A 21,133-nucleotide genomic window follows, 5' to 3' on the forward strand; every position below is an offset into this window, starting at 1 on the left:
CAAAAATACATTTTTACTCCTTGTTATCTCTGCAGAACACACACAGCTAGGGGAGCCTGTGCCGCACTGCAACCCAATTAGTGCAGTCATCCCGTCGCACAGCTAAACCCTACGTTCAGCTGTGACTAGAAAATCCTAGTGAAGATGACGTGAACGACACTTGACCCCACAGAATTTGTTACTGATGATGGTAAGTGGAGCTAGCCTACATTTATTTTGCAGATCCAAGCAGAATTTGGAGGGCCATGGGAAAAAAATGTTCTAAATTGGACATGTTTGAGAAATACTGAGTCACAAGCCTGAAGCTGCACAAGGTCATTTTTGCAGTTTCTTTTTTTCAAAGCAAACCCTAGATTTTCTTATGTAAAGCAGTGTTGGCAACACTTTACAATATGCAGTCTTTTTTAGCAAAGCCCTTTGCGGCATGACTATAGTTTCGGTCTCAGAGAAGCTTGCAGATGCTACTGCTTCTACTTTAAGAGTAGTACTGGTTTTATGTTGCAAAATATTTAATTAATTTCCTGTTGAAATGAAATGAAACAACAAAATAGTTATACAATTTTACTAGTTTATATTTCAATTCATAAAGTATACACACTGCAACTATGCTACCACAATGTCCACGCATCTAATATTGATGGAGTTACAGTATTTTTTTTTTTTTGGTATTAAACAATAGAGATAATGTATGTAGTTAAGGAAAAAAGCTTGGACATAGCATGTTCTATTCCGTAGTTACAGAGTACATTAGCTAGCATTAGTACAGTAAACAAGAAAAAGGTAGAAATACAAAATAAACCAAATATCTTTATATACAAACCAGTGCCTCTTATTGTTACCAGCTTATACTCACACTGCACACAAAATTTATCCACTGATGCAATAGATACTTCAGCATAACACAAACCATTATAAATTAAAAAAATTACAAGGTGCAAAACTCCATTCTACAGCTTTCTGGTGAGAACTCAAGACAATCCAATGAATAAGAAATCCAAGCACGTTTAGCACCTATTAGTGCAACTGCATCGAGCGTGAAAAATGACCTACACAACCTCTGAACATGTTACCAGGGAAGCGAGTTGGATAGCTATAGATGCTCGCAGCTACACTCACGCAGTGATTTTTGCCTCATATGTATCTCAGTTTATTGGTTCTTTGTCCCATTCATACCTATGTGCAAAACTAAATCCTGGAAGCTTTCTCAGAGCTTCACAGAAGGCCTGCTACAGCCGGGTAAAAACAAACAAACAAAAACAAAACAAAAAACCTGACAAAAAACAAACAAAAAGACTCAATTAAATGTCAGACCATCCACATAATCAGTACTTATTAGCAGTCCTGGTGTTGGGGATTTTAACGCTGTTGATATGTGGATCAAACAATATGACACAGAAGTGAAACGGAAATTTGCCAAGAATTCTGATTATTCTTGTCTAGCACTTAGACAAGTCTCCCAGCCTCAGGTTGTGAATTTGTTTGGCAGCCCATGCCAAAAAAGCCCAGAGTTGCATAGAATTGATTAGTAACAGAAAGAAACGCCAAACACAGAGAGATGGATGCTGCATCTACTAAAACAAAGTGGGGTTGCTCGACAGGAATGCTGAAATCATCCCCATTCATAAAGCAAAACATGTCACCTCCTACTCTCCATAGCCTACCTCTGGGGACTGCTTTCTGGCACTGATGTAGTTCTTGCTAAAGTTGTCTTTTTTGTTGTTTGTTTTTTCCTTTTTTTCCTTTTTTTTTCTTTTTTTTTTTTTTACTTTGTTAGTGACACTTTTCCTTTCAAATAAAATATTAAAAAAGGTTATAACTGTAAAAAAACCTATCATATGTAAACTTAACAATTAGGGTTTGGTAAGTTCTCGTACCTAGTCTGTGAAAAGCCTCCAGCCAGACCGCAGAATGGAGTGTTTCTCTGAAGAGCTTCAATCTAGCTACATCGCCTGTTAAATATCAGTAGTATGAAGATCCCATGTCTAGCAATAAAACCTTTCTTGTGTTTCCGTCCTCTTTATCACTGACCTATTGAAATCCTGACATGCTGTGTTTCTATTTTATTTACATTCTGGTCCTCTCACGTCACAGAATTAAACATCTGGCCAAGGAAGGCAACAAAAGGTGTTGTGTTAAGAAGGTGTGTTTGACAGAAGTGCTTTTCAACAAGTCTCTTTTCCTTGGACTCCAGTCACTGTTTTTATGGAGCTTATTGTTCTGTTGAACCATGTTTTCTTTGCAGCTTGTACTTCATTCAATGCCAGACCCAAATGGTGCTCCAAATCCTGCAAACAGAAGAGTAATTTCATTAATTTGTTATGTATTCACAGCACAAGGTCGTATGAGTTAAAGTTAGAAGGCTCTAGGACATCTACAATCTCTTGGCCACTTTAGAAGTTAAACAGGTCTTACATAAATTAAAAGTAGCACAACAAGCTGATGAAGGGAAAAAAAAAAAGCTTTGAAAAGCAAAACAAGACTTGTGTCATTGCCCTCAGTGAGACATTCAGCTTCCTTCAGTAGATCCAAACCCTTTAATCCTTCCCATCTGAGGAGCAGCTATTCCCACAGGAAGTGGGACTTTCTACAAACTAATTTTTACGTTGCTGTGAACAAGAAGCACTGACATACCAGTCTGAGGCTAAAAGAACAATGCTGTCGTATTTTACACAAATACCTGGCGTGCTTTCCAATCATGTTTTAAGAAACATGTCTAACGTGTCACATTACTTCTTCTTTTAACATTGATTGTGAGATCAAGAAATGCATGATTCAGTACTTTGTCAGAGCTTGGATTTCTTCCAAGAAGTTGCAGAAGATCAGTCAGTAAGTACTGCACTGCAGCACTGGAAGCTGTAGTAGCTGGTAAATACAGTTCATGCAATTTCCATTATTTTGTCTGCATACACTAAGTTTCAGACCCAATGTTTGGTTAAACAACCCGTGCAGGAAATAGCAGGTCACAGTTTCAACCCACAGGAGCTGTTCCAATCCCTCTACAACACACAGGTTTTTCTAGGAATGCAGACGTACCATACAGACTACAAAATGAACCTCCAAAGCATTACCTGTATTTTACATTCCGCCTCCACAAGCTGCAACTTGGTCTGGGCCAGCTCAAGCTCCATTTCCCTCAGCTGGTTTTTCAGCGTTTCCTTCTCCTCGTCTGTGTCCTCATCTGAACCGTCCTTGGCAGAACTAGCAACCTTCACACGGCCTTCTTTATTGAAGAACTCCCGGCAATGCTCACAGTCATCCACTTTTTGCTAAAGTAAATACCTGACTGTGAATGCTTGCATTGAAGTGCTGGTGATATGATCAAAGCCTTTTCCTGCCTCTGCTCTGGAAGAGCGGCAGAACACGACAGGGACCACTAATGACTTGCAAACTCAGAACTTTTGGGGAAGCACAGCTAAGCAGGAGCTCCTGCCGCCCCAGATTTATGGGCCCTGGAAACACTGCTGTATTTTTGGCAACCCTGTATGGCTACAATAATGGGCTCTGTACTGCCCACGTGTTACTTTATGGTAAAAGACAGTCAGAGAAATCTCCTCCAGAAAAAGACGACCCCTCAAAAAATTAAGTTATTATTGCCCAGCATCACCATTAGAATGTAAGCAATATAGCATGGGAGAGAGCTGACAGCTATTCATCCCTTCTCCAAGATCTCCCCCTTACAATCTTCTTCCCAAAACTGTAAGTCACTAAGGAACTCTCTTTCAGCCACCATTTTAGTAATGAAATAAATTGTGTGCTTGCTGTTATGATTTTGCTAAGAGATTTAAACATTGTAGACTGTGGATCTATCTGGTCTCTTACCCGTATTTTCTCAATTTCAGCTTTATTTGCTGTTTGTTGCTTTTCCAGTCGCTCACTCAGCTGGGAACAAATCTGACAAGCAAAATTATGTTACCAGACGATTTATAAATGTAAATTTCCTCCCAAATGAATGCTAAAGCACAAATAAATGCTACAGGAATATTAACATGGATAGTCTGAGGGCTCTTAGAAAGCCAGGAAAATTGGGATGCTGCATTAAGTTGTCTCATTGTTGATATTCTCATTCTCTATGTATTCTTCTATGCCCACAGGAAAAGGTGCAGTTTCAATGTAAGTTATTAGCAGTTTGGCCTTGCTAAAGGAGCCAGAAAAGGTTAGGAATAGCATGGCTCTTTTTGTGGCCTTTGGGATGAAAGAATCAGGCAAGACAGCCAGAGTAGTAAAAAAACCAGTTCATTCCTCGAGACCTGTGTGATGCAGACTTCAGAGTGTTTTCAAGGTTATGGGCCCACTGAAAAGATACATGAATTTGCTCCCTTGATACCTTATGATCAGGAGCGTGAATTCCAAAGCAAAATCTTTAAAAGCAAAAAGGCATCTTTTTTTATTTCTTAAGTGCAGTTACCGTTTGATTGCAGAGGGGAAGCTGGGAGAGAACATCTTTTTGGAACGAGGTGAACCTTTGCTATACAAGAGCTCATTTAAATGTTAGGCTGTAACCAAGGCTGTGGGGACTGATGACCTACAAATACCTACACCAGGGACAAACAGAACTGACCACCAAGCATCAGTATCTCAGCAAAAGAAAACGCAAAACCAACCACAAGCTTCCCATTTAAAATAGCTAAAACGTCTCCTCAAAGGCGTGGTGCAGATTACACTTATTTCCAGAAATCTCCTAAAATACTTGAGAAAGTCTTGCAATTTGATAGCGAACCACATCATCATTAAGTTGTACTTACCTGTTTGTAGTCACCAATAATAGAGCTGTTCTTTTTGATCTCTGACTCTGCCTTGTCTAGTTCCCTACGACACATTTCCTTCAGCTGCAGAAAAAAAAAAGTAAAGGGTTTATATATTTGTACAGTCTGAAAAATAACCAGGTGGCATTTCCTCCTTCTCCTTAACCCCACTGCTATACTCTGCACCGGGGGACTATGGTCCAGCTCAGCTCCATGCAGACCAGGAAAAGCTGGACTCTGGTGGCCATCATTGTTAGAAAAATTGACTAGCTAAGAGAAGAAAGTATTAAAAAAAGTGCTGACAGCTGAAGTCCTATACTGCCTCTCTGTGCAGCAATCTCTGGCACAGTCTGTGCCTTCGTGATTTCAAGTTAAAAATTCACTACCCTACGAAGCACCTGGCAGGAAAGCGAACAATTCTGCTTTGCTGACGTCCTTTACGCTACAGAAGAGGGACAAACATGACTTAGAACATTAAGCCCTTCCCACACTTGGCACTTTTTTTTTTTTTAAATTTCTGTACTGCACGGAAATGTGAAAATGACAGAAATGCCCCTAACCTGAGCCGATTCTTCTTCTAGGCGCCTCTTTTCTTCTTCTGCATCAATCAACTTCTGTTTGGTCATTAGCAGTTCCTTATTCAGAGCATCTGCCTTTTCCTCCGCCTGAAACACAAAGAACGGAGTACGGCGCTGAGGAGAGGCTTTCTTGCTGTGCCGATGCTGCTAGGCGGCCGTGGGCAGAGGCTCCAGGAGGACACAGCCCAGAGAGCAGTCTTTTCATTCTTTTTAACAAGGATCTGTTCATTGTTATTAATAAAACTTTATTCTGAAAATTATTTTTCTGAAAATGACCATCTGCAATGGCAAAGCAGCAACAAATCAAAATTAATGAAGTATACCACTACACTCCATCGCTCCAAAACTCCTCCTCGAATTCAGTGATTAGTTTTAGCAAAACTGGAGTAGGGATTTCTCCAAAGAAATCCAATAACAGAAATAAGTTTTGTTTTCTCATCCAGACTGGACGTTGACCAATACATTTTGAAGACAACAAAAGGCACAGAACAGCTCACAGTGTGCAAGGTCGATAGAAGACTATAACCAGCTTAGATCTAAGTTCAATTTACAAACATTCAACCTTGCAATGAGAACAGAATTAATGAAAAATGCCTCTAGAACATTTAAAAAAAACCCAGAACTCTGACACCTACCAATATATGTGATACCATCTTTATTATGTCACCCAGAAAATACTGCATGAAAAAACTTAGCTGCCAAAGCAAACATGAGTCAGACCCCTCTCTCCTCCTTAAAGAAAAAAGATGTCCCACCAGAAACCACACAATCCTTTTTTACTGCAGTTTTTTAAGAATAAAGATGCATTGCTGAAAAATCTCAGTCTCTTTATAAACCACTGAAAACTCTCTCTGCAAAGTTAAGACACCTTTTCCTGTCTTACACGCAGCAACCCAGTACTTCCCAATAGGTGTATGAATTCTACGTAAAAATAGATCAATAACTCAACTGATATATAAATCTTCAGAAAGTAGCTGTACCAATTCCCTTCAAAGGGAGAAAATCAAAAAGTGAATTTTAGTCCCTTAAAGTCCTGCTGATCCTTTAAAACAGATGGCAAAGAGAACATCTTTTCATTATACACGGTTTTTAAGCTGTTTTAAAGTTAAAGAAAACTGGGATGTTGGAGTCCAACAACAGTAGAAAAATGAAGCCTATTTTCTGGTCTAGTGCAAAGGATATTAAGGAAATTCTTGTATTTCCAAATGCTTTGCTTTGATCTTTTAGGTTGCAAGATTTCAGACATGCCATGAAGGTATTGGAAAAGGTGGGTTAAACAATGTCCTTTGGTACTTTTCTTTCAGGACATCTGGCTAGGAGAAGGAAACTTACCGTTTCAGGATCCAATTAGGAGAATTAATCAGGGTCCTGAAGTAGGATCAAACCCACCTATCTCCTCCTGGGGGATAACCCCAATGCTGCCAACATCATTTACCATCTATTAGATAACCAGTGAGGTATCTCAAAGATTTTGCTTAATCTTGCTCCTCTCCCAGCTCTCCATTTAAACGAATCAATGTGAAAGCATAACTGTGTCTCATACAGGCTCAAACAGCCGCAAACGGCAGTTAATAGCTGACACAAAGAGCTGCTTCAGTACATTTTCTGCTGGAGTCCCCGCTCTGAGTGCAACCGCTGGGCAGTCCGCACAGCCTTCGGTGGGCTATCGGTAATGAAGTGAAAAAGCACAGGTAACGGGAAGCGAACATACCAATGCTTTGTGAAAACCCTGCTTCTAGAACATACTTCTGTGATTCACGGGTTTTAACACTAAAGGGCAGTAGATGTCATAAACCTGAAAGTCATAAACCAAACCTCATTAAGAGCAACAGTCACCCATTAGCATCAACATTTACTATGAACATTCTTCCAACAGCAAGTTTCCAGGAGACCGTGGGAAACCTTAAATTCTCTGAAGCAGATAAGCTGAAATATTTTAAAGCCTGTCAACTCCTGCACTGTATGGTTTTCAAAAGTCATTTTCCTTTGAGATTTCAGAAATGCACTTATCTTGATACAGAACAAGAATGGCAAAACAGGAGCACTTGAACTCTTCCCCTCATCTCCCCAAGCAGATAGACTAAATGCATTCTAGCCTACCACGTGCACTAAAAATGCCAGTATCTTTCTGTCTCTGCATGTCCTGTAAAAAAAGCGTATCCTAATAAAATCTCCCAAACATGGGTATGTAAAGAAGGGAATGGGACAGCAAGCTTAAAAAGAAAACCCTACAACACAAAGCGAACCTGAAGTTTTCTCCTGAGAGCTCTACGGATATGGGAAACAACCCAGGATGATGAGTTCACGCAGGCAGATTTCAACAAGCCAAATGGAAACCACAATAACATTTTCAGAGTTGCCTAAGGTACCTGAGAATCTGATTCCGCTGAGAGCCAGGCAGACTCAGACTTTCAGGTTTATTAGGCACTTTGCAAAAGCCTGTCTGCTGTGAAATCTTATTCATGAGAACACCAGTTGAAGGAAAACAGAATACAGCATCCATGTTATTATCTCTGTGACAATTCAAAGACTTGACTTAGCTCCTGCTGGACTTTCTTTTAATACACATAGAGAAGAAAGCAACTACTCAAGCGCAGGCTCAGAAACTCTCCTCTCCCTCAAATTACTCTGAATGCTTTTCAGAGTAATTCGTATTTCAGTCACCGGTCCCGTTTCCCATGGGCCTCTGACACCGGCCTATATATCATCAGTCTGCAATAAGGACACTGAGGAAAGAATCCTGTCCCACCCAAATCAAAAATACTCTACGTATCTCCTCTCCAAGTGAGAGGCGTAATGAGGAATTAGTCCGAGTACCTTGTCTCCACTAGACAACATAAAGACACGTCTTACATTGTCTAAATCTTTTCGCAGAGCAATCTTGCTAGTCACCAGTTCGTGCGCAAGATCATCATTTTCTTGCTCAAGCCTCATGTTTGCTTCTTGTAGGCGCCTGTTTTCACGCTGTGGGAAACAAAACAGAAGAAATCAAGAAAAGGGTCTTCCCAGGTGTTTGTCCATGAAACACAATGCTTTCTGTGCCTAAGCTCAAAGGCCTACCTTATATCTTAAGTATGCAAAGACAACTCCACCTGCATGAAATTCAATGAGGACAAAACTAGCTAGCCATATTGTAAAGATAAAATAAAGTAAATAAAACATTAGCCTTGAGAAGAAACTACATATAAGTAACTCTACTCAGCTATTACTTGTTGAGCTACAGAAATTATTTTGAAGAATGCAGTAGTAGGGGTGTCATTCTGCCATCAATACCTTGCCAGGAGGTTCCTGCAAGTACTGATTTTCTTGGCTCAAAATAGAATTTGCATGCTGGAAATAGGTGAGAGAGGAGGATCCTGGGAAAACCACTCATATTTTCTCCTGTTACGACTCCCAGCACACAGACAGATATTAAAGAAAGTTTACATAAAACTCTTCAGCTTAAAATATATAAAATGATGCATGTATGTGCGTTACGTATACACATACATAATTTTATACGTAAAATTTATTCCTATATCATATTTATTTGATAAATAAAATATTTATAAAATTATATACTTACTGTAACATACATCATTTGAAATTAGGGAGAGGAGTGAAGGCAGGATTATAAATGTAAGGCAGAGTTGTTATCAGTTCGGCATTTTCTTTCTGCTCATGGCTTTTGGTGCAATGAGCATGTAACACAAGTGCTAGAAATGGGCTCTAGCGAAACAGTTGTATAAGCCCAAATATAAATTCATACGATTCCTTTTTTCATGGTGAAGGTGGGCTCACAACAACCCCGTCCCAATTAACATTGCCAATATACAGAGATTCACTTCATCTTCATGTAGCCAATTCCCCTTTTGTATCCAAATTGGTCCCAAAACAAAGAAAACAGCTCAAAGAAAAAGGAGTCAAAATAGGAGCTTCCTGCAGGTACTACGTGTTAAATCAGACTGAAGTAGGTAAGCGTTACCTCAAATCTTTCTATAGGATCCTCCTGTTGAGCTTGCTGCTCTCTCATGGTATGATATTCCTTTTCATATTTCTTCAGCTTCTTCTGGCTAATCTAAATTAAAGCAGCCCATTAGTTCCTGCCCAGAACATCAATAAAAGAACACAATTCACAAAGGGTCATGGTACAAGCTTTAGGCAGCTCCTGCCTTCTACAAAACACAGCTTATATCTTCACTCAGTTTTGAGTATCAAACCCTTAGACACTGTCAAAAATTCTGTTCCACTCAATATAATGACAGAAGCATCCCTTCCTCTTATCCTTTTGTGGAACATGGGAAAGTGTTTGAAAGGCATCCACAGGAGCATCCGACCCGAGTCCTCCTTGGTGCTGCGCAGCCATTTGATGCTCCAGATACTACAGTGGCTTAGCATAACAGATTGCCTCAAAACCCAGAAGATGTGTTTAATTTTTGAACTAGCATGATGCTGACGCTTCTTCAGCTGCTTTTTCAGCTCTAACATTTATCATCATGCAGAAGCGTTTGGTTTACTTTACATGAGACTGCAAATGCTGAAAGGGCAAGCGCAGGCTCGGCTGACATTTCTGCTAGTGTCACTCAAGCTCAGCAGAAAACGGTCCGGTCCCAGAGCTGCCTGGGAGCCTCGGCAAGCAGCAACAACTCAGAAGCACGTTATGCTCTGTCCCCTGCTGCTCCGGGACTCGGGAGGCTGGAATTCTGTCCTCAGCTCTGGCAGCCACACACCACCCCTAGGCAAGTGACTCTCCCAGGGTCCCAGTTTCCCCTTCTGTGAGAAGGGAGAGAAAGGTGGCGTTGAATTCACTATTTTGTGCACAGTGTTCAAGTCCTACAGGGACAGAGAACACAAGAGAACCCGTAACAGATCCTGACAAGCATCGTCCCGGTGTCACCTGTGCCACGTGCTACGGTGGTTCAGCAACGCAGACCACGCCAAGACCACTGTGAGCGTTTCACACGCAAGTTAGTATGCCTCAAAATTAAATCTCTAGTACTAAAAGTTGCTGCTGAACCTTTATTATTATTTCAGTAAACCAAATAAATTAAAAAGCTACGGCTATGTCTTCCTCCTTAAAAAAGCCTTGTCTGAGAAACATGTTAAACAAATTTTACATGCATAAATGACAGGCAGAATGGAAAGCATGTTTAATTTCTCTTATCTTTGGTTTTATCATTAACAACCTTGCTTGAAATGAACTGTAGAAAACTGGTAGCTAGGCTCCCTCTAGTGAGAGCTGGACAGAAACATCTCACTATACTTCAGCTGACATTTTTCTGGAGATGCCAGCCCATTTATCTGGAGGCAGTCCAGCCACATCACAACTGCAGAAGTTATTCTTACTAAGCGCTCCAGACAAGCACGCAGAGTATTAACCCCTTACTGACAATGAAGCCAGTAACCTCGGTTGATTGTTTCACTGCTCTGCCCCTGCTGAAACACTGCCCAAATTATTGGGTTTCATACACCAAATCTCAAGCTATGCAAAGGTTAGATCTTGAGAAGTGAGGCATCCAGCCATGTGAGAGAGAAAAGGAAGGCAGGCTCACCACTGTAGTTTCATCTTCTCTGAGTACATTAAACCAGTTTGGCCTCTAAATACCAATAACGAGGTGATCCTGAGAAGATTTGCTGTTGTCACCGATTCTGGGCATTGGAGCCCTACGGGGAACTGTGCCCTGGGCAAGTCAGCAAGGCCTTTGGGTTTGCACGGTGACAGAAAGCAGAAATGAACGCTGAAGTCCCACCAGAGTTTTTCGGGGGTACAGGAGGCAGCAGTAACTCTCTTAACATTTGACCGCAACACTGAGGAGTGACTTTAAGAATCCAGTGTCATCTCAAGCTGATCATGTACTGACCTCCTTTCCAGCAGAATGCTGTTGTAATCACAACGCCTTAGCCAGGCTACTTCTCCTTTCCTATAAATGATTTATTTTGACATCAGGCCCTTTTCTGCACAAAAACACTTCCAGATACAGAGCTGGAGATTTCTACTGACAGCAAAGGACTTCTATTTTAGGTCAAAGAAAGCAATTACGTGCAGCACTCCCATCAGGGGCAACACAGGTGGATGCGATACAGAAGTGTCCAGCATCGGTGCAGAGCCCCGTAGCGCAGCCTGCACCTCCTCCGGCACCTCCCGTTTCATCCCCCGGGAAACGCACAGCGCTCGAGGAGCAGTGGACAACCTTGCCATGCACCGCTCGGAGAAGACTGTTTGCTTTCACTACTTCACACAGCACTGGGAACGCAGGGAATTTTGGCAGAGTGGGAATAGGAACAAGTTGTTATTTGGAAACGTGAAAGGCAAACGCACTCATCACACATGATCTTAACCAGATGCACGTGCAATGTCTAATGTCTGTGGCTAATGTTAAACGACTGCAGAGCTAAAATAACTTACTTTATTCTTGATTATTCCGTAATTTCTACACTAGTTTCATATAAGATATGCTTGAACTCTGTGCAGAATACGGTTATGCACACGGCTACTACACCAGGAGTACGAGGTGCCTGGAACGTTAACATACTGGGGAAGTTGTTATTTATGTGCTGATGCTACAAAGAATTCCTCTACTGAATTCTAAGGAAAAAGGATACTTTCAACCATACCAGTGTATTTGACTAAAAATTAATCTACATGAAACTGTAAAGAAAGAATCACGGCTTCCTTAAAATACACTAAATAAATTATCAAAGTTCCATTTTAGAACTCAATCATCACATCTATAAAGAAGAATCAAAAGCTTCCTAACTGTAACTTTTTTTGGAATTTTCACTTTCAGGGCTTATTCTGAAGTGCCCATATAAAGCTCTACTTACAATATTTACTGATTAGAAAAGCAACTGACTTTCAGCTGGGAGGTAATGCAATATTTGCTATATATAACTAAAGTCTTAATGTCAAAGGCTAGAGCTTTTATTTCATATAGTTGTATTTCAGAAACAGCTTAGTGGGCAATTGAAATCTAAAAAAACCCCCCACAATCAAGCCAAAAAACCTCCGCTGTTTATCTCAGTAGTTCAAATATACAGGAGAGCTCACAGAGCTCTCTGAATAAATTCTATTAAGAAAACAGGTATTACTGAGATTAATTCATTTGTGGGACAGCATCTCTCCAGTCTAGAGTACACACCGAATTCTAGTTTCTATGTTTCTATTCTGTTCAAAAGAAGGCTCCTACAAGGATCAGAGATGACATTTTACTGTGATACATGGTTCTGTTCCCTAAGTCAGAAATCTAATTATCGTCAGTATTTCCTAAGCATTGACTGTATGAACAGTTAATCAGTGCTTTGTGGGAGAAGCCAAAGAGCCGGGATGACCACATTAGAAGACAGTCTAGATTAGCTTGCTAGCCTCAAAACACCCCTGCAGAAAGCAGCAGGTACTTACAAAAGATTCACGTTCAGAAACATCCGCACACCAAACACGGTGCGGTACATGTCAGAGCTCTGCTTCCCACCGGGGCGTCCCAGCTCTTGTTTCCAGTACCCAAGGGAAAAGCCAAGAAGGAAGCCAATACTGTAAACCTCCCACATGGGCTGCTCATGAAAAACAGTGCCTTTTTGCATTATTAAAAAACTTCAGCTAACTGTGGCAGCACAAGACAGCAAACGACTCAGCCAGCACTTTGTTTAATTTCATATAAAGCAGACCCTCTTTAGACTACAAAGATCACAACAGATTAACCCGGTATCGTCAGCTACCTTGAGCACAAGTGAAATAGTCTTGAACGGGAAATTAACTTAAAACGCTTTTTAAAAAAGCGTAAAACAATGACAAATCAAAACCTCATAAACCTCAAGGTCATTTCCCTAGCTTGACTTTAAGAAATTTTAAATGCCAAATCATATTCCTTCATCTCCCCAGAAGATCCGTAAATCAATCGGTGCATTTTTAATGAGCTCCCTGTTGCAGTACATCAACATCACATGCACCCACAATTAAAAATAGCCATATTCTGTCTGAAAGATGACATTCTGTTGCTGCATTATTTGCTCTGCTTTAAATGAAACCTCCCCACTACCTCGCGATGAAAGATACTACCCTGTTTGCAGCTACTACCAGAGAAAGATTTCATCAAAGAACTGCAGGGATTTCTGCAATTATTTTATATTAGTGCCATTAGTCATTTAAGCTTTTTTTTTTTTTTTTTGAAGTAGTCTGATTTTTAGTAGCACTGAATATTGCTTTCTGAAAATCACTCTGGTTTTGAGTTCTCCAGGAGGGCCCACATCACTCTGAGAATCTTGGGGCTTTATTGCGTTTCGCTGTAAAGCATCTGCAACGTATTTGCATTTGGACAAGCGAGTTGCGAAGTTACGCAGGGAGACAGAAACTGTACCCGTTAAAGATATGCTCACAGTTGCTATCACCACATCTTTACCTTCATATTACATGCTAATTCCATCAGCTTTTTTGCATTTTCTTCGGAACGGTACCTCTTGGGCAGTTGTACACGGAAGAATTTTAAAGCCCCTTCAAAGTCAGTCAGTAACAAATCATCCTTGGTAGTCTAGAGACAAGGAAAGAAAAACCAGTAGCTGCAAAGCAGATTTTGTACAATTACTGAATCCCCAGAGATAATAACGCAACAACAGTTTTGTAAAGCTCCAAGAACGTAACTACTTTTTAACCTTCTGCAAATAGTGTTCGTTTCTATTTCTGCAAGCTCCTCTTTCCCCGCCACCCCACCCTAAGAAGCCCTGTGCTGTACAGGGCATGCCAGGGAACAGCACAGAGCATACAGGAAGTTGTTAGCTTTTTTTAAAAAGCATAATATTTTTGTAACAGGCATCTTAATTTTTTATGTTGTGCATGATGATGCATAAAATGCAATGTAACATTGGATACTCACTTTTAGTAATCCCAGTGCAACATTAAAGATAACACTTATTCCCTGGAGAGAAAAATAATGACAAAGTAAATTAATTTCTCAGTATTTACAAGCCTGGATATTAATTTATTTGGTGGGTTTTGTTGTTTGTCTAGTTTCTGTGAAAAGGACAACCAGGATGCAAGCGCAACCTGGTGCTATATTAAACCAAAGGCCCAGAAAATGACTTTGCAAACAATTAGGAAAGTATCTTTACTGGATAACCATTATAGATAGCAAAACAATGTTTCAATACAGGTTTTACTCTCTCTTTAGTAGTTTGAAACTCTAAAATGATGAAGGCACTGTTGTGTACTTTATTTTATTTTTTAATGGCTAATTGGTCAGCTCAAGATCAATTTTCATAGATCAATTTTCAAGATCAATTTTCATATAGCAAGTTCTGAAAACACCAGATTCAAATGCAGCAATATATACACCAACATATTAAGTTCTGGTATTAAAAAACTGGGGTAATTCACGTGATGAAGAAGGAAGTGACTCACTTTAGGACATCGTCGCAGGTCACCTATTTTGCCACTACTATATTGCCCAATTAAATACAGTGGCTACAGTCAGTAGTAGCACACACCTTCTTAAGGGGCACCTTTGATAATCAGGACACATTGCTCATCTTATTTCAAGATTCTGTCTTTCTTTTTCCCACTAAATTATTCTTTCACTATTACTTTAAAACGATAAAAAAACTTAAAACTTCACTATGAACACATTTACTATTTATGAATTGAAAATGTGTTTCTAAACAAATAGAACTGGTTTTCTCGATACCATCTGTTGCTTTCTATTACATTGGCACGTGGACAAAGCAAGCAGCAAAAAGACACAGAGACGGGATAAGAGCATTGACCAGGAGAGATGCGAATGCTGAAACCCTTCAGTAAAGGAAGTGCAGACAAACTGTCCCTTCACAGTAACAACTGCGGATCCAACAAAGAATGGATGCATAATGTTAACCAGTGAGTAAAAAAGCAAATCATTAAATAACTCACGGATGCTTCAGTACAAAATGTGATTCGTTCACTTACGTTAATAAGCTCTGACTCAAATTACACTACTTACTAGGATACTACCAAATATACTGTTCTATACATGATTACATACAAAATCTCAATGTAAAGAATTTTGCTCTCTAAATATATGCTGTGATGTATAAAGAGACTTCAAGTTTCCAGAAGAAAGACCTCCAAGCTTGTTAGACTACCAGCATGAGAGTTAGCTGGGTGATTTTACATGCAATGGCCTCCATGCAATAATATTCCAGAAAAAAAGTACGTTATTGCGTATAATCCAATTTAGCAACAGAGGAATCCACGTATTTGTAAATTAACTCTCAGCCCATGAGCACTGCACGGAATCTCACATAGATTCAACAGTGTTATAAGAAATAGGAGGTTATAATCTTATATATAGATATTGACTCCTAATTTATATCTTTAAAACGCTGAGAACTCTTTTTCATTGCAGAAACATAACACTTCTACATAAAAATAATTATCACGTGCCTAGCTCTGAAAGAACAGATAGTAACAAGGACATGAATCAAGATAGTGAGAAACTATCAAAAGTTCCTAGCAGTACAAGTCTCCAATTATAACACGTACCTCACATAAGAGTAAGTCAATAATATGGAAGACCATGTAGAGAGGGAATTTTGCCGTGAACAGGGTAAGGAACCACTGGGAAGCATACATGTGCGCTTCAAGGCTAATGTCCAGAAAGTGGTTATACAGATCGGGAATGTATTCCTAATAATAAAAAAACCACATAAATACCGAAAGTTAATTTATACTGTTTTGGAGCTGTAGCTGAAATCCCAAAGTAACAGAAGTAAGTAGGGTAGAGTGACAATCAGCGCAGCAAGGCAGGTATCCACCCATGCCTGACAGGCTAAAGGGCCTTCCAAGGATGCCGAAGGTTTGCCGCGGTGCGGAAGCTCAGGAGGACGCTCTATCACATGCACAATGAGCGCAGTCTCTGAGCTCTCACCTTGGCAGGAAACCCAGCCAGTGGATGTGCTGACACGGCAAAGCCACGCTGCGGCGTGCCTGCAGCGAGCTCAGAAGTCACGGCTACGCCAGGCCGTACGAGAGCCACGCCAACTGGTCAGACATGGCTGCCTGCAAACGTACTGCGCACAGCCAGCGGCATCAGACGGGTCTCCAGTCAACTTTCTCTACTCTTAAAAAACCTCCAATATGGCTAGTCCTCTCTCTGCATCCTTACTAAGAGGTCACAAACACTATTCACGTATAAGATAAACTGCTAGTTTTGAATTGCAGGCTCTGATCCATCCAATTCACGCACGTGTGAACACCTACCTGCATGAGGCGCTCCAGCTGATAGAACTTGCAGTGCAAATCTTCAAAGTTTTGTTTGAAAAGTTCCCTGAGTCCATAATCAAACATGATTTTGACCAGAACACTGAAAGCTTGCTCCTCAGGCATCTGTGAGAGAGGAAAGTGTATTTATCACAGAGCGTTTAAATCTTTCCTATCGCTTCCATTTGCCCTTACCTCCCTTCTCCTGCCTCTGACAGAAAGGCCAAATTGTCACGGCTTTTTAATCTGGCCCTATCCAGTTTAAAATTAAACACGAATATTAACACACAAAATGACATCTAGTGTTGCAAACGGCATTTCATTCTTACTCTGTGGAATAAACCGCCTCTCAATCGCCCGACTAAAACTACAGCTTTCAGACATCAAGACCAAAGCATTTTCTTGGCGTCTTCCTTACAAATCATGTCAGAAGCAGAATCCTACAGATTTTGAACAGCTTAACCTCTTGTCACCTATGTAACTAAGACAGAAGCAGTATTACTAGAGGATGTTAAATAGGATCTTTCCCTTATTTTAATGGTATATTTACTTTTTTAAATGACATTATTACATTTGATGTTTATTTATTAGATGGCATGAATAACAGAGACCAGCAACTGCTAATGAAAGTTCCACATATCACAACTCAGCATTGGTTTGGGAAAGTTCGATATCGCTTTCCTGCCAAAAACCAAAGAAACACTCATCGTGGCTCGTCAGTGTTTACAGATATTTTTCCTGACATCAAAATTCAGTTTTCATATTTCTATAGTAAAGTCTGACTTCAGGTCAATCACTTGCTCCTGTAAAGGACAAAACATTCATCTCAAGTATTCTATTATTAATCTGCAGATGGAGTTTGTTAAAACTGAAAACTTTGCTGAGACATTCCAAACTGGTAGTGAAGGACGCACAGAAACTTAATTTCCTTTTCTGCAACATTTCTTTTTAATATTTATTTTCCCTAGCAGCCACACTCCGAAGGCTGACTTCAAAGAGAATCAAATAAAAAGAAACTTATTTGAAATTTAGCCTTTTTAAACGCATACGTTATTCCCAGAAGCAACAGCTATTGTTAAAGAAAGAACTCTAGAATAACGCGTGGTTCGTTCTTGACAGTGCGTCTCTCTAATGCAATGGATATTAAAAAAAATGGACATATGACAATGGAAAAGCTAAAAGAAAGCACATGTTTCAGTAAAAGTGTCCAGTTCTCCTATCAGAAAGTATCACCCTTCTCGACCTGATTCAGTGTAGTAATAAAGAATTGCTCATCAAGTAAATATTTCAGCTTACAGTTCCAAAGAACTAAAAGGTTGTTATCATTAATCATTTGGCTTTTGTTTCAAAAGAATGGAGTTTACAATCACTTCTATATCCTCCACTGACTTTACAACATTATGGAAAATACTCCACTGAAGACCAGACTTCCTCTTCCACTGAAAACTGCGGAGAAGTCTTCATGCTTCGCTCGCTCGGGGAGCAACAACCACTAAAAAGCATCCGGGGACAAGAAATCCCAAAACACTACTGGGCTTAGGAACTCTGTTCAGTTTCAACTACCCATGCTTGCAATAGAAACACTGATAAAAAGCAGACATTACTTTAAAAAAGAATGGTCTACAAATAATTTGCACAGATTCCTAATCCTCTCAGATTTCCCAAGCATGAGTGAATCTAAAACTTTTGTTTCTGATATACAGGAACCATAAATCTCTCCAGCTTCTGAACACGCAAGCAATTAAAGGATATTACTCTGATGAGATCACTTCTACCAACAACAATTAAGTTTAAAAAAGCATAATTCAGTATTTTCAAAAAAATTAAAATATTATTGTATCCTTCACTAACCTCTAAAACCAAGAAGCACAAAGGCCTACAGTGCCGTAGCCCGCATAGGTGGCGCATTGCTCAACGCGCTCAGACCGAATAAACTGACATCCCATCAATGTCATAAACACACTTCTGTGTATACAAGGCGCATGGCAATTACCATCCATAATTCTGACTGATTCCAATAGAAACCGCTTCTAAAAAGCTTATATCTGACCTTGAAACCCTTTAACAGAAAGATTTACAATGTTGTCTTATACACAAATTCCATGCCTACTAATGATCATGAGGACAAGCCTGCAGAGTTTCGAATGGAAGAGGTCCTGAAACAGAAACACAGTGAAATGAGCACTGACTGTAGACAAAACTCGTTACCGATACCACAGTAAGTTTTAAACAATGTACTCTTCTCTGTCTAAAATCACATTATCATTGACCAACATTTAAGTGGGTATGTGGCCTGAAACCCTACTAGTTCAGGAGTCATTAAAGATTATTCTAGGCAAGTGGGGCAATATTTATTCTTACGCTTAAAACAAACAGGGGAAAAAACCACCACTTACATGTAGAAGCAGCACAGCAGCGAGAAACGACTGGCCTTGACAGTAGCCAATCTCTTCATCATAGACAGAGTAGGCCTAAAAAAAGAATCAAGACTTTACAGCATATCTGTCTCGAGCTACAAACACAAAGAAAACAAAACACTGCACAGAACATAGCTCCATAAAAGTTTCACGGGGTGCATCATTTGCTATTCCAATGGAGGGATAACCTGTATGAAAATCAAACTGCGATATATAGCGGCGGTGCCAGGTTACAGCGATGCACCAAGACCACTGCAGCCCATTAAACCCCCGATCTGAGTGCTCTGACCTCTAAACAGGTGCTACAGGGACATTAGGAAGAGGGAGAAACACAAAAGAAAGAGTGCTGGAAGCTTAGACCATTCCAGTTGAGATAACTGAATACAACAACAAGCTGTCTGTTTTTGCCACTTTCTTCCTTTTCATAAGCAACTTCAGTGCATGCCCATGGCTTTATAACACTTATGGGAAGTACACAGTTATCTCCAGTTTTAAAGAGAACTGCGTATGACAACCGCAGCTTATGGCGTACATTACACATAAAGGACACACCCAACATCAGCACATTTCTTTTTCGAGAGGCACCATCAGCGTGGTCTCCTGCCTGTGTCCCTCACTTTGCCAGCTCAACCCAGACAATATTGGCAAGTAGGGAGCATGCTGCAGCCAAAGGTGAGCTGCTCTTGATCGGTATGGAATTAGGCCTCATCTCCATCACAGCGTATAGTTTGTCCAGCTTGATCCAGGCTGACAGGCCTGGAATCACATGAAGTCTCTGTACCAAACATCTCAGCGTTCAGGAATCCAGAAGGGCTCGTTACTTTAGGTCTGCTATCTGGATGGCACTATAACCAGCTGAACAGCTACAGCGAAGTGCCAGACTGAGTCTAGTGCCAGAGTCTGTCTTCCTGACACGGTTAACGGTAATACGTACACGCTCTTCTCAGGTAACAGTTGCGTCTGTTAATGATGTTAAATACAAGTTACCAAGACTAGTCAGGAAGAATTTAAAGAATACCTTGCATATTTTGTACAGGGAGTCCTGGCCATCTCCCCCAGTATCTTTAAAATAATCATGAGCAGGGAACGTTCGATTGATGTCTCGGGTGATAGCACTGTCTTGCGGAGACTCCTATTAGGAAAAAAAAAAAAAAAAGTAAATTAAAACACATCAAAAGAATATAAATTACAATATGCTAGGACTGAAAGTTAGGAGATTGGCATTGTGTTCTGTGCACTGTTCTAAATTTAACGAAACACAGTCTACTCAACCAGAACAGACTGCCTGCAGGCTGGCAGCTCCAGATCACAATCTTGATAGATTTGGTTACCTAAGCACATCTGGGAACGGTCAGTGAGCGGCAGAAAAAGAACACACAGAGAAGTGTTCCAGGACACTGCAATGCAGACAGCAGCCTTCCCTTGGAGACTTCTGAAGGCAAATACTGCCCAGTCACATTTCTTTTATCTCACAACTACAGAGACCAACAGTCAATTGTAAGCAGCTGCACGCTGCTGTCCAAAATTCTGTCCCTTAGTTTCAGCTAGAGAAACCACTCTTCATTCCCTCCATGGAATTAGAGAATAGAAAAGTAGAAAACTGCGTACGAGCCCAAGAAAGACAGCATCGTATAGTAAAACATAATATAATGCAGGGACAGTTGCCTGTATGAGCTGGGCATTTCAGCGTGAGGAAGACCGAACTTTCTTCTCTACATTGCTCTGATGCAATCAGTTTCAGATGCCTTAGACATTTGGAAGGCTGAACAATAACAAATAGCATACAATTATGAAAACCAGTAAATATGAACAATAGACTGAAAAGACCAATTGGAAGAAACACCAAGCGAGTCTGCATCGAGGGCGAGTCCTACACAAAAGGCAGTGAAAACTCCTGGTAGAGATGAAAGAAATTAGACAAAGCATAACAATTAAGTACAGTAAACAGTAAAAGGGAAACTTAGAGCATTTTCCTCCCAACTTTTATCTGAGTGATTTAAACACCAAATAATCTCCATGAAATTGGCTGGCAATACTGGCCTCAAATAGCCCACCCTATTAGGAATTGTGAGAATTGCGGAGGATGGCTTAGAAGGAATCCTAGTCCTACCTTGGAGAAGTATCCTGAAAAAAGCTTTCCAGAATATGGAAGGAAGAGGTTTGTGTCAGGCACATCATGAGAAACCATAAGGATTT

General features: G+C 40.3%; 1 protein-coding gene across 6 annotated transcripts in view; it reads right to left on the reverse strand.

The window, feature by feature from the left end:
* Nucleotides 1–615: 615 nt before the first annotated feature.
* Nucleotides 616–21,133, reverse strand: part of RABGAP1 (RAB GTPase activating protein 1) — a 75,397-nt gene continuing 54,879 nt past the window's right edge. For 5 of the 6 annotated variants that reach the window (XM_082327729.1, XM_082327730.1, XM_082327728.1 and 2 more), the window contains 13 exons: nt 19,956–20,069; nt 18,917–18,991; nt 16,521–16,646; nt 15,804–15,947; nt 14,164–14,205; nt 13,693–13,821; nt 9,285–9,377; nt 8,174–8,284; nt 5,303–5,407; nt 4,743–4,826; nt 3,820–3,891; nt 3,069–3,266; nt 616–2,285 (listed from right to left, as the gene is read on the reverse strand). In XM_082327729.1, coding sequence (XP_082183855.1) covers nt 2,163–2,285; nt 3,069–3,266; nt 3,820–3,891; nt 4,743–4,826; nt 5,303–5,407; nt 8,174–8,284; nt 9,285–9,377; nt 13,693–13,821; nt 14,164–14,205; nt 15,804–15,947; nt 16,521–16,646; nt 18,917–18,991; nt 19,956–20,069 — 1,416 coding nt within the window. In that variant the 3' untranslated portion in view covers nt 616–2,162. The remainder of the gene's footprint in view (nt 2,286–3,068; nt 3,267–3,819; nt 3,892–4,742; nt 4,827–5,302; nt 5,408–8,173; nt 8,285–9,284; nt 9,378–13,692; nt 13,822–14,163; nt 14,206–15,803; nt 15,948–16,520; nt 16,647–18,916; nt 18,992–19,955; nt 20,070–21,133) is intronic. The other variant, XM_082327732.1, reaches the window with a different exon arrangement.

The sequence above is a fragment of the Platalea leucorodia genome, assembly GCF_965183815.1.
Source record: "Platalea leucorodia genome assembly, chromosome: 15".
Classification (NCBI taxonomy): Eukaryota; Metazoa; Chordata; class Aves; order Pelecaniformes; family Threskiornithidae; genus Platalea; species Platalea leucorodia.